Here is a 13471-nt window from a genome sequence, read left to right on the forward strand (position 1 = left end):
TCAAAAATGCATTCCAAAACATCCTACCAAAAAAATTCTTTGTACCCTTTTAACTCCATTGCAAGAATTCTTTTCATAAACAGAACTGAATCCATGAAGAAAATTGAGAGTCCCTTGCATTGACAGCACCTCATGCTCCATTTGGCTGGGAGCTAGGTTTAGGAATTATTATTTGATTAACCGATTTGTATTAGTATTGATGAAGACCGATAATAAATGCTGACCTATCTTGCATTAATGGATTTGGTATTCGCAACGGAAAAAAAACATTATGAGCTTTTCACTTGTGAGTTGTGACTCCCTCAAGTGTCAAAAATTATTTGTGACCACTCCAATATTGCTAATTAATCATGCATAACAGTTTCAGTTTCACTCTGCAATAGCTAATTATTCCATGAATGATCAAAATACCTTCCTAGTCAATTTACTAAACTACTATTGTGTCTCATCCCATTTCCAACCCTTAGGTGGGTGAAAGCATTCCTTCTTTACTCATCTTCTTCCTTCACATTGTTTGTCGAAAATTACCACCCCACCGCCTGCTAGCTGCACAACCCCCCCCCCCCCCCCCCCCACCTTCCGGCTGCTAGAAGCACTCCCTATAGATGAAATTTTCCTTGGCACTTTAGGGAGACACCTTCACTATAGATAGATTAGCACCACACACAATATATATATATATATATATATACACTTAGTTTTCAAAAACAGTATTGATAGATCAGCAAGGAGAATCTCTAGGGATATTTTGTGTTTATGTGAATCCTTTTCTTAGCAGCTGGAGTTGCTAAACTTAATTTTTATGAGGATTGGATTTTCTCTCCCCCGAATTTTATGGTTGATTCTACCTTTGTAATCAACCATTGTAAATGCCATGTCATTTAATGGTTGGCTTTCAATTAATGAATTGCTGTTCAAGAAAAAAAATCCCAAAGACAGACAAATAATACAAGTTAGGAGGGAGGGAAGACGGGCTGGGGTTATCATATTTTTCTGTTTCACATTTATTTTTGTTCATCAATATCTTGTGCACACACCTGCACAACTGGATGTACAGAAACATACTACTAAAACATCAAATGCCAAATCAATGATAAAATGTATCATGCATATAACAAGAAGCTGAACCTCAGACTAAATTTGTATTTCTTTGATTGAACTGAGCCATTTACATTTCAGAGTGCACATTCTTGGCTTGTTCCCCCACAAATCTGGGGATTTATGTCTTGAAATACTTGTGTGAACGTGAAAGGAACTACACTTTCCAAGAATGGCAAGCACAAAGCGCTGCTCATGAATGCTTCCGTTCTTTTCTTTGTAGCTTCAATCTAAACGAATTGGTATAGGAACAATGACAAGGAGGAGAGAATTTACATGGGAAAAGGATTTCACTTTTCATGAGTATCTTCATAAGAGTCTATCTCGATTATAAGAGGTTGGTGGAGATTCAATGGTGAATCATCTGCTGTGGGCACCTGTGGCGAGGCAAGGGCTCCCTCTGTCTCCTTATTTTCAGCAAGTGCACCACTGGATATAAAAAGAAAAGAAAAATTAAGTTAGAGTATGACAAAGCCAACACACTTGCTTCCTGAACAAAGACAAATTGCAATGAGAAACTGGCCATTTGATATTCTACACTACAACAAATAAGGGCTTTTGCCACGGAAAATTACCGTGGCAAAAGCCCAAAAACTGTGGTAAATGTTTTGTCTTGAGTAATTTCCCTAGAGCGTTAATTTGGCAAGTACTAAAGAAAAGAAAAGAAGTGTTGCAAGTAAATATATAGATATACTTAAGGATATATATGATGGTTCGGTGACTAGTGTTAGAACAGTGGGGAGACAAAGTAATGAATTCCCGATAACAGTTGGGCTACATCAAGGGTCAACTTTAAGCCCATATCTATTTGCACTGGTAATGGATGAATTAACCAAAGACATTCAAGATGAGGTCCCCTGGTGTATTCTTTTTGCGGATGATATTGTGTTGATTGATGAGACCCAAGTGGGGGTTAATACCAAATTAGAATCATGGAGATTAGCTTTGGAATCAAAAGGCTTTAAACTTAGTTGATCGAAGACAGAATATTTAGTTTGTAACTTTAGTCATGATCGGATAGATGATGAGGTGGTGATACTTGACGATAAAGAGATTCCTCAGAGTGATTGTTTTTTGGGTATAGGTACCCAAGTTCAATCATAAGTAAAAGAGGTGATTTAGAAGATGAGGTTTCCCAAAGAATTAAAATAGGGTGGATGAAATGGAGAGGTGCATCCGGGGTCTTATGTGATCGGCGTATTCCATTAAAGCTTAAAGGAAAATTTTATAGGACCGTTGTTCGACTAGCTATGATGTACGGTGCAGAGTGTTGGGCTGTTAAAAAGAATCATATAGATAAACTCAGTATAGCAGAAATGAGGATGCTAAGATGGATGAATGGCAAAACTATGATGGATAAGATAAGAAACGATCATATTAGAGTTGGTCTGGGAGTTGCTCCCATAAGTGATAAGCTTAGAGAAAGTCGTTTGAGGTGGCACGGCCACGTTCAACGGAGACCTATAAATGCTCCTGTACGGAGAAGTGATATAATCCATATTGAAGGAACTAGATGAGCTAGGGGTAGACCTAAGATAACTTTAGGAGAAGTGGTGAAAAAGGATATGTATAGCTTAGGCCTTGTATCTAGCATGGCCTCGAACAGAATTGATTGAGTTTCATTCATAATTAATCTCTGGTGGAATACACATTAATTCATGCATGGCAGTAAGTGTATAGGTAAGGGGTAGTAGCTAAGCACCAGCAACTTTGGTAATGCCAAGACCAAGGCCGATTGAAGAGTAGGTGAAAGACATGACAGCAGCAACCATATACAGCCACCAAAGTTGATCAAAATCTGGGATTTGAGAAAGGAAAACCTCTACGATTCCAAATCCAATCATGTACCAGTTGGTTGAAAACATTTAAGGCGAGACATAAAAACTAATTATGTTCAATTATAACTCACATCATGCTAATTGAGGCAGCAATTGTGTAACCTACGGCAACCCCAAACAGATTCAATCTCCTTGTCAGTTTCTCTTTAACTGCTGCTTTACATGAATCAGGAAAGCAAAACTAGCAGCAGATCATCTTCCCCAGGGACTAGTGACACAGAGAGAGAGAGAGAGAGAGAGAGACAGAGAGGAACAGAGGTGTATGAACCCATTATGAACAGATCTTCACCATTTTTCTTTGTAATTGATAACCTGCAGACCAAAAATTAAAATTTGATACAGTCACCAATTCAGATCTCCTTGTATATCATGCCATTAACAAATCTTAAACAGAACCACAAAAACCCTTCTCCCCCACTACCAAGCCCCATTTCAACTCAAGATTTCATTGTCAATTGAAATGTAAATAACTTCAGAATATTCTGATTAGCAATGATAAGAAGATCTCAGTTAGTGCTAATCCAGGTGAAAAATAAAGTGTAAGTAACCATTTTATAACTTGGATAAAAGCCAAAGTAATAAATGCAAAATTCTGATTTCAGTCGGACAATCATCACATCGAGATATATTCTGTTCTTGCAAATAGGGATCAAGCAAGGATGTTAAGTAAGAACCATACTCACTTCAAGTACGTTGTTCTTGCATTAGGAACTCTATGTCAGCCCTGAGCGAAGAGTAGCCAGCCTCGAGCGAAGATATCTTTTCAGCTTGACTAGCTATCTCTTCAGCCTGCACCGATGTTTTTGCCTCTAATGTGTGTATCTTAACCTACAATTGTGTATTCTCTTTAACATATGACTTGTTGAGCTCTCTTGCCGTCCCATGTACTTGTGTTGGAGTTATTCCAACTCCACACATTCGTACTCAACCATGGACATCTTTACCTACACAATCTCTAAAAACTTCATCTTGCACGGCAGGGTCCCCTCGCATTTCTTCAGGCAGTTCATTGAGTTGTTTTTTCATATTGCCTACATTTGAAACACAAAAATCAGTTACAAGATATATTAATTGAAGCTATAAAATGGTAGCACCTCATTTATGATTTTTAACTTAAAATGATCAAGTTAGCAACCTCGTCTGTAGGGTCACGTGTAATCTTGAGCATTTCCATACAAGTGGGAGGTTCTTTATCTGGGTGCTCCTGACGCTAAACAATTAAGAAACAATAAAATATTATAACATGTGAACTTCCATAAACAACATTTATACTTTCAAATAACATCATATACCTTCTCCTCTCGAATTCCAGCAAAGAAGTCTTTCCTATGTAGTGTAATGATTTTAAAATTTTCCTATTGTCAATATTGCGCGCCGACACAGCCTAAAATATTTTCAAACACACAGAATTAGATTATAAATATTATTGCTAACCTAATTTACTATTTTGTCACAAGATGAACTAAATTATAGGCATCATACCTGACTAGCCTCCTGGCTCCATGTCTCGAGGAGTATATTCCATTGTTCTAATGGAACACGCTTATCTACATGTGCTAACCTCTCCTCATGTGTTCCGTACTTGTTGAACACATTTACCTTAAGCTCATGCTTAAAATCCTTCCATCTCTCATTTAGCTTAATTTCCACCCATCTCCTACAACCATCAGGGAGATTGAATTTTTCCTACAAATATAATATGGTAACAGTTAGTCTAACTCTAGGCAATATATGAATACAAACATCTAAATATAGGTAAGAAATATGATACGGGAAATATATCTTACATATATCTTATTCACCGCGTCATCTTTTAGAGGTTGTGGGATTTTCCTCCAATCATAATAAGATATAGGAAATAGGTGTGCATCCCTTGCTTTGACTTCAACCCAAGTCATTAACTTTGAAGTTGTTTTGCTGCAAGGTTGACCATTATCATCAATTTTGACCCCTAAGAGTTCTTCAATCGCCTTCCCTTGAGCCGGCCCTCTTCCAGATTTCTTGCCACCAGAAAATATTCAATTCTAGTGAAATACACATATTAACTATTAGTTAAACCAACATAAATTTGCTAAAGATGTTTAATCTCTTACCTGTAGACCCTGAACTCAAAGATGGAGCAAAGAACTCGCTATCACTTATGTTTGGCAACAACCTGCTTGAAGTAAACAGTAAATTAGATGGATGAAAATTACACAAGAAACTTATTGACTAAACAATAATTGTGATTGAAGCTAAGTACAAGTGAAAGCAGATTGAGCAATCATCCTAAAGCAGATTTAATCATCCTAAAGACTACCTTAGTCTTTATGCTAGTGAAGGTCACCAATCAATCTTATTATTGAAATTTTAGTATGCAATACGTGATTGAGCAACCACAAAACCAGTGACCTCACTCACACAAACACTTCAACAGAGGAACACATATAAACACAGCTATGGTTATATTAGGAAAAAGTAAAATACCACACAAGAAAGTAAAGAGCAGAGTCAGGGAGTTCCTTCTTGAGGAACTCGTGAGATGACTTGAATATAAATATGTGCTCTGGTGCTTTCTTCTAACCGTGGAGAGAATTAACAAAACTTATGTTTTCTGTACAGTGGTGAATCCTAATCCCCTACATATGGAACTCATCTGATGCGTGAAACAGGAAACTCATCTTGGTTTTCTGTTTTGAGTTCAGATTTTCTGCTTATGTAGGTAAAGGTGGATGCAGATCTTATCCTTCCTCAAGACATAGATCCTAATACATCATATCATAGCATGAATAGTGAAATTTGTCCCTACCCAGAGTGAAACTGTATACATGCATAAAGATGCTCTCAGTTATCCAAAACTTATGGTTGATGTTTACTAATCAATTTTTCAGACTATGATGAGGTATTTGTCATCTGCCCAATTAAAAAATACGCAACTTGTATGATCACAATTGATTTGCTTCCCTAGTCAACAAGTTTTAGTTCATGATAGGTGGAGGAGCTGATCGCAAATCAATTGTGATCCACTGGCCCGCATACATGATTAGTTTTTAATTCGAAGCTGTACGTAACAGTACTTCGAAAACACACAAAAAATTCTAGATAACCAGTGAAGTGGAGAGATACTTACAGCTTGACTCGGGACAAAAAGATGAAATGCAGCAGGAAGCTTGATAGCGTTAGATGGATAAAGAAAACGCCGGTGCAATCGACAGTGAATCGACACGGAGAAGTTGAGGATGGAGGCACTCAATAACCTCGGAAATTTGTCGTCAAGTAGAACGGAGATGCATAAGATGCCGTGGCGGGCAACTAGGTTTCAAAAATATATAAATTCGAAGAAAGTCTCCTTCTGATGAGACTGGCAATGGAGATTCGGTTTTCAACTTTTTGCTTTAGCGTCCATGAGCGCCGGAGGACAGATTTTGACTAGATTTCTGCAGGAAGCTTCGACACAAGGCAGGCAGACGCAAATTTCATGGATTTTTAGGGCCTTGGATTACATTAATAGAGCAAATCTGGGTCACAAAACCATGCATTTGGTTGCTATAAGCCCAATAAAGTGAAGAGATTTCATAAAAAAAAACTAAAGGTACATATCAAATATTATAAAAAGACAATAAGGATAACCCCAACTAATAAAATAAATCTCTTGATACACTAGACAACTAAAACCAGATCTGAACCCAGTCAGTCTTGGGCTAAGCTTCTAAACAGAAATGTGCTGGTCCAAGAAAGAGCTTCTGCACCAACTATCATGAATAGTGATTAACAGATAAGAAGATTGTTCTGTCACAGGGTAACATCCTTAAAATTTAGAAAATGAACCGGAAACACGTCAGGAGCACGTTGGGCGCTGTGCAAGAGGCTCCTACCACTGAGGAGGGTCAAAATTTATGCAGCCTTGACACTCACTTCACAGAGAGGCTGCTTCCTCGTAATTTTTTAACCCAAAAAAAAAAAAAAAGAAGAAGAAGAAGAAGAAAAAAGAAAGAAAAGAAAAGAAAAGAAGCATCCTCATAATTGAACCTGTGACCACAATGGAGGATAATCCACTTGATAAATGATATTAACGGGCTTGGACAATGCAGCACATAATTGCTTTAACAGCTCATATGTGAATATAGATGCATGCCTGAATTCTATTACAATGCAAAAGCAAGACACCCCCATCAAGCCTCTTTTTATTGTGGAAGTCCCACCTAATATTAATGAATAATCAACTTCTACAACGGAATTGCCCAAACTCAGACCTGTGAAACTATGCTCTATTTCTGCTGGTTATTCAATAACCTAAATTGCTAATCTGCTGTGTCTGTTTCTTAGATTCTCAGTTACTGATTTGTTCCATCACCAACTGATGATCTAAGGGCCTGTTTGGTTATATGAATCTAGAGATTTATACCTGTTTGGTTGTGTGAATCCCTAGATTCATGAAATCTAGAGATTCACTTTTTTACACTAAAAACGTGAATTTGTAGATTTATGGGTATGAGGTGAAATCAGAGATTTCACCCCTACTATAAAAGTGTTAAATATTTGAACCATAACTCCATAAATGTTTTTTTAGAATGAATCTATAGATTTCATTGCAAAGATTTAGGCTAACCAAACAGTTAATTTTATGAACCATGACTCCATAAATTTGAAATTTATAGATTTGAAATATCTACATTTTTGAAATCTTCAAACTCAAGTAACCAAACAGGCCCTAATAATCAGAAGATTAACTTCAAGTTATTTCTGTTTGACAAACCCAATTGAAGACATAAAACAAAGTTAAGTGAAATATATCAGACACCCAATCTCCTAAAAGTCCAACATAGTACTATCTTTCTTTGATAAATTTAAGGATAGATATTAAAGTAGCTAGCAGCCTAGCACTGTATTTTATTATGCATTTATCCTTGACATGAAAAAGGCTTAGCCCTTACCCAACGAGTTGTTGAAATCTTGCCCCATCCATGTGTCACGTCTGAAATATCTTTAAGAGTTGTTCCGACATAAACCAATGCAAATGTAATTGGCTGAAATGAGAAGTAACTATATCAGCATCGCACTGGAACCATATCCTGACAGCAATTACAAGGGATGCATAACACAGTCATTGCATTCAACTTTCAATATCAATATTTTACATCTCATGAATAGAAACTAAAGCAAAGTCCCCAATCTAAGCTAAGAAAAGGACTGAACCAGTAACCTACATATCAAATGGACACAGAGACTACAGAAAGAAACTCTACAAGGGATGCCAGCTGATGATGTTAAAGCATCTAGGTAATTCATTGCATTGGACCGAAAAAATGAATCTTCTGAAGTCCAAAAGAAGGATTAGAGGATCTTCACTGGGAAACAAGGAACTTTCAATAATGACAACGGGTTGTTTGGCGATGGATGATCCCTTATCCAGAAAAGGGAATTTAGACATGGATGGATGCAAAATTTCAACTCTTTCCATGTATAACATAACTGCCATACCATTTGCTAAGACAAAATAAAAGAGCAGAGTGACAGGTAAATATGAAGGGCCTAACATGGTAGGAGAATATAACACAAGTTACTTCTAATTAACCAAACATATTATAAATCAAAGCCTTCTTGGTCTTAGTAGTCTACCACCAGTTGAAAAGTCAGCAACATATGATCAGGATTCCAATCTTCTCTCAAGTTACTGAGGTATATATTTGTCACACCAAAAATGGGAATATCCAACTTCTAAATGTCACATCGAAGAAAGCTATCTCCCTAAAATAAAAATGCTTTTATCAGTTGTCACTTCAAGGAGATTTCTTTCAATCATCTCACAGCATCTACCCATGGTCACATGCAAACAGCTGTAAGTAAAAAAATACACTAAGTCACTAAGAATACCAAAGTTTCTCTGTTTACTGGTAGAGATACTATTACTTAAGTGTATGCCTACTGATGCAGAAAGGATACATGTTTACAGACTGTCAAATGCTAGAAGCTCCTAGCTTCAGTTATATAGTATAGCTGAATTTCTCAGCTTAAGTCGAGTCTCACTTTGAGAACCTTTATAGAACAAATTCAATCCTTTTCCTCAAGCAATGGATTTGATGCCATTCTTGTTTTTGTGCAACAATCACATGAACAATGGGGCTTGAGATAATACTACATCATAGTAGCATGTAGATTGATTGCAAAATAAAGGTAATTTCAATCTTTCACGCTTCCACATTATCTTCCTTTAATGTAAGGCAAAAATGTTCATTCTTCCTTTTCTCTAGTAGTTTTCCAGTCCTCTTAATAATTTTCTACAGATTAAAGCAGAGGAGATAATGAAATTACAACAGGTAAAAGTGACCAATAAGTAAAGGCACGTTTCTTCCTGTCTGGTAAAGCAAAATAGCCAAACATAAAAAGAACAAATTGCATCTGAAAACCAAGCATTTCAAAGAAGGAGAATACCATCATTCCCAACCAAGTAGCCAAAATGTACTCTCCTAGACCAACGGGGTCACAGAAAACGAATTGATGACTTACCTTGATGATACAGCATTACGCCAATTCTTGAGGAAGACTTGCACCTATTGTCATAAGCAACTTCCATCAAACATGGTAGCCAAGCCAAATTCTCCTAGCCGATAACATGTTTCAACGAACTGTATACTCTTTCATCTGGAATTTTCCCTCTCTCACGCATCATAACAAACACCTTACCAACCTCATATGGTTTATTCTCCTCATGCAAAGCATAAAGCAACCTGCTACAAGTAAAGTGGGAAGGTATATAACCATAAGAGGACATTTCCTCAAATACTTTGAAGGCGAGATTGATTTTACTCTTGAGACAAAGATGGTATACTAGTTTTTGATACGAAGCTTGACTTGGTACAAAGCCCCTCTTGTGCATTAAAAAAGACAATGCTAAAGCATCAAGTACTCTTCCTTCAGATCCTTCCATACAATAACCTTTAATCATCGTGTCATATGAAACCTTATCTGGAAGGAAACCATCCGCGTTCATCCAATTAAATAATTCTGTACCACGATCCATGTTACAAGATCTGATACATCCATCAATTAATATGGTGTAAGTCACATGGTTGGGTCCTAGGCCACCTTCCCGCATCAACTCAAGCTGATGTTCTGCTTCTTTCATTTTACCTGCCCGGCAAAGACCTGTTATGATGCCATTATGGTGGTACAAATTGGGATCTAGCCCATAGATATCTTTCATTTCACGCATTAGATATGATGCAAATGCCATGTAATCACCTTTCATTTTTCGCATTAGTTTTGACGCTAATGCCTCATAATGATCTTTCATTTCTAGCGTTAGTTTTGGCCAGGGGATTCTTTGATCAAGCAAACAGAACAGCCCTGAATGAAAATATTCTCTACCCCTAAATGAGATGTTTCTGCAAATACCACTGATCAATGAAATATATGTGATAAGATCAGGTTTAATATTGTCTCTGTTCATGAGATAGAATAAGCTAAGAGCAAAAGCAACATCCCCTTTCCTGCAGAACTGATTGATTAGAGCAGTATACAGCACTGTATCTGGCAGAAAACCACCTTCCAACATTCTACTAAGATATAAGCATCCCTTCTCGGTCATGTTTCTCTTGACCAGCCCATTTATTAGTGCAGTGTACGAATGAGAACTAGGTTTAATATCAAACTCTTCAGTCATTCTATCAAACCAACGACAACCATCAATTGCCCTTCCACTCTTAGAGAAGCCATTGATTATAGTGTCAAAGACACGTGCATCTGGATCTACACCACGATCGAGCATTTCAGTGAAAACAGTCTCAGCCTCCACCAATCTTTTTTCTCTGCACAAAGAACCAATGATTGAGTCATAAATTGCAACGCTAGGAGTTAGTCCCCTTTTTTCCATTTGATCCAATACCTCACGGGTAGACACCAAATCCCCACGCTTGCAGTGTTCATTTACCATAATCAAATAAGTAGTTAGATTAGGAGATGAGCCATGATCCTGCATGAGGCTTATGATGTGGTTCACATTCTCAATCCTGCCTTCCTGTAAACAGTATTTGATCAAGGAATCGTAGGAAGAAAGCAAAGGCTTGCATCCATAATTGAGCATCCTATTCAAGAACCAAATTGCATAATCAATTCTCCCCCATATACAAAATGCACTGATGAAAATGCCGAAGGCCACATTCAGAGGAAAAAAGCCACTTGTCAACATCCCATTAAATAGAAGCTCAACAATATGCCCCACATCCTTGGTTGGACTGGAAGTAAAAAGACTTGAAACCTTATCAAAGTCTTCATTACAACCATTCTTAGCCATCCTTTTCAAAATCATTGAAACAAGATAGAGTATTTTTTCTTTTTTTTGGTCAAGCATATAGAGCTTATGACCTTTTGAGGAGCTCTTAACTAAAGACAATAACACCACATGATCAGGAACAATGTCATTGTCCAGCATCTTATAAAATAAATGATCTGCATCTTCTAGCCGATTCTCCTTATAGAAGGCAGAAATTAGGCATGTATAGCAGTGCACGTTCGGGTCATGCATGCGGTCAAGAAGGGCCATAGCACAATCTAGTTTTCGATCCTTACAGTAACCACTAATCAAAATGCTGTAAGTTACCCCATTAGGTTGTAATCCACTAGCCTTCATCTGTTTATAGAGGTCACATCCAAATTCAACATTGACTGACCTAACAAGACCATAAATTAATGTGTTGTAAGTACAAACATCAGGTTCACAGCCTGTCTCCTGCATCCTTTGAAAAAGATCCAAAGCCTTCTCAATGTTCCCCTCTCTGCAATAACCATTAATAAGAGAAGTGTACATCATGCAATCTAAATGGAGGTTCCACAATGGCATTTCTCGGCACAAGAAGTCCTCCGCCTCCTTAATTTGACCACTCTTACAGAAAGCCCACAGTAATGATTTGTACAAACCAGCTGTGGGAGGAGTTCCTAACTTGAGCATTAAGTGGTATACTTTAAGGGCTTCATCTAAGGTTCCTCTAAAGCACAACCCCTTAATCAGTGAACTATAGCACCAAAAGAACGGATGTTCTCCATGCTCGAGCATTTTGACTAAAAGATCAAATGCTTTCACTATACTTCCATGTACACTGAGCTGACAGAGCAACAAACTGGAAGCTTCCTTACAAGGGAAAGAACCCATTCCAACAAGTCGGTCAAAATGTCTACTTGCTTCCTTTAATTTCCCTAACCTACAGTAACATATAACCATCGAGTTTAGTATTGACGAAGAGGGAACAATATCTCTGCTTGTCACTTTATCAATGAAAAACTCTGCCGCTAATTGGGGTTGCCCGAAAGACAGGAACTTCTGGAGAACCAAGCTAGAGCTTTGCGCATTAAACTCTAATCCGCGCAAAAGTGCCAAGTCAATAGCTTCTATTAAGGATTGCTTTGAAATTGATTGGTTGATGATGCGCTGGAGGACCTCATGTGCGGAAGAAACCCGGCCTTGCTTATACAAGCGTTCTGCTAACGAAAAACAAAGATCTATGTGTTCTTCAGCGAGTGATGATGGATTTGAGCTCATAGGTTCTGGTTCAAGAAAATATGTAGCTAATGTTCCTATAGATCTTCTGAGCGGTTTGTTGTCGTTGCTGGAGAATAAAGTACATAAACCGCGATTCCTCTTCAGTGCCGCCATCTATCAGTGAAGTTGGGTAATAAACTTATACCTGCCGCCATCTATCAGTGAAGTTGCATAATAAGCTTATACCAAGAATACAAGATTACTCCAAAACTACAAACTGAAAAAATCCAAGAATTCTTAAAACCTGAAAAAGAATACATGAAAGCAGAAAAATAAGAATACACAAGATTAGGTTTAAGTGTAAAGAGGATTTTTGAAACAAAAATTCACAGGGAAACCCAACTATGTAGAAACTCAACTTGGGTTTGCGGACCTGCGGCGGGGAACAAAGTTTTGAGCTTCCGCTACCTCATAAGCTAGGGCAATGGTAACAGCAAGCTTGAGCAAAGTATGAGCAAATCTCTAAATTCTTTTTTCATTTTTTATAGGTTCAGAGTAAATTTCTATCACTCTTCAAACTCATCTCGTGATCACCTCTGTATTTCTTCGTTAAATTCCACTGTTTCTTTGAGCGAGTAATCATCAGCCAGCCCCCTCCTGTTCAAGTCACTCAATCTGAACACCACGATGCTCTCGTAATATATATATATATATATATTTTTATATATTTTCATTTATTTTAATTGATACTTTATAAATTTTTATTTATTTTATTTATAAATTAAATTAAATTTTAAAAAAAATTCCTCCCACTGATTTGTTTTCATATGATCCTTATAGCAATTGATTCAAAATATAATTTGATAAATTCTTGATTTTTTATATATATATATATATATATATATATGTTATTTATTATATAAAAGTATATACTCATTTTTGTCGTATTTTTTATAAATTTTCATTTATTTTAATTGATACTTTATAAATTTTTATTTATTTTAATTTATAAATTAAATTAAATTTTTAAAAAAAATTCCTCCCACTGATTTTGTTTTCATATATGAATCCTTAATAAAGC

The 13471-nt window shown here is 36.9% G+C and overlaps 1 protein-coding gene across 1 annotated transcript; it reads right to left on the reverse strand.

Moving 5' to 3' along the window:
• Window positions 1–980: 980 nt before the first annotated feature.
• Window positions 981–13060, reverse strand: LOC149008442 (uncharacterized). The gene is given in 11 exon segments (XM_089165341.1): window positions 981–1527; window positions 3008–3248; window positions 3620–3967; window positions 4072–4146; window positions 4229–4320; window positions 4419–4622; window positions 4724–4936; window positions 5030–5091; window positions 7850–7942; window positions 9423–9546; window positions 9549–13060. Coding segments are annotated over 2 exon segments (3090 nt in total). The 5' UTR covers window positions 12565–13060; the 3' UTR covers window positions 981–1527; window positions 3008–3248; window positions 3620–3967; window positions 4072–4146; window positions 4229–4320; window positions 4419–4622; window positions 4724–4936; window positions 5030–5091; window positions 7850–7942; window positions 9423–9472.
• Between the last annotated feature and the right edge of the window lie 411 nt (window positions 13061–13471).

This window comes from Hakea prostrata, chromosome 8 (assembly GCF_041222555.1).
Source record: "Hakea prostrata isolate BN-2017 chromosome 8, UWA_Hpros_2, whole genome shotgun sequence".
Classification (NCBI taxonomy): Eukaryota; Viridiplantae; Streptophyta; class Magnoliopsida; order Proteales; family Proteaceae; genus Hakea; species Hakea prostrata.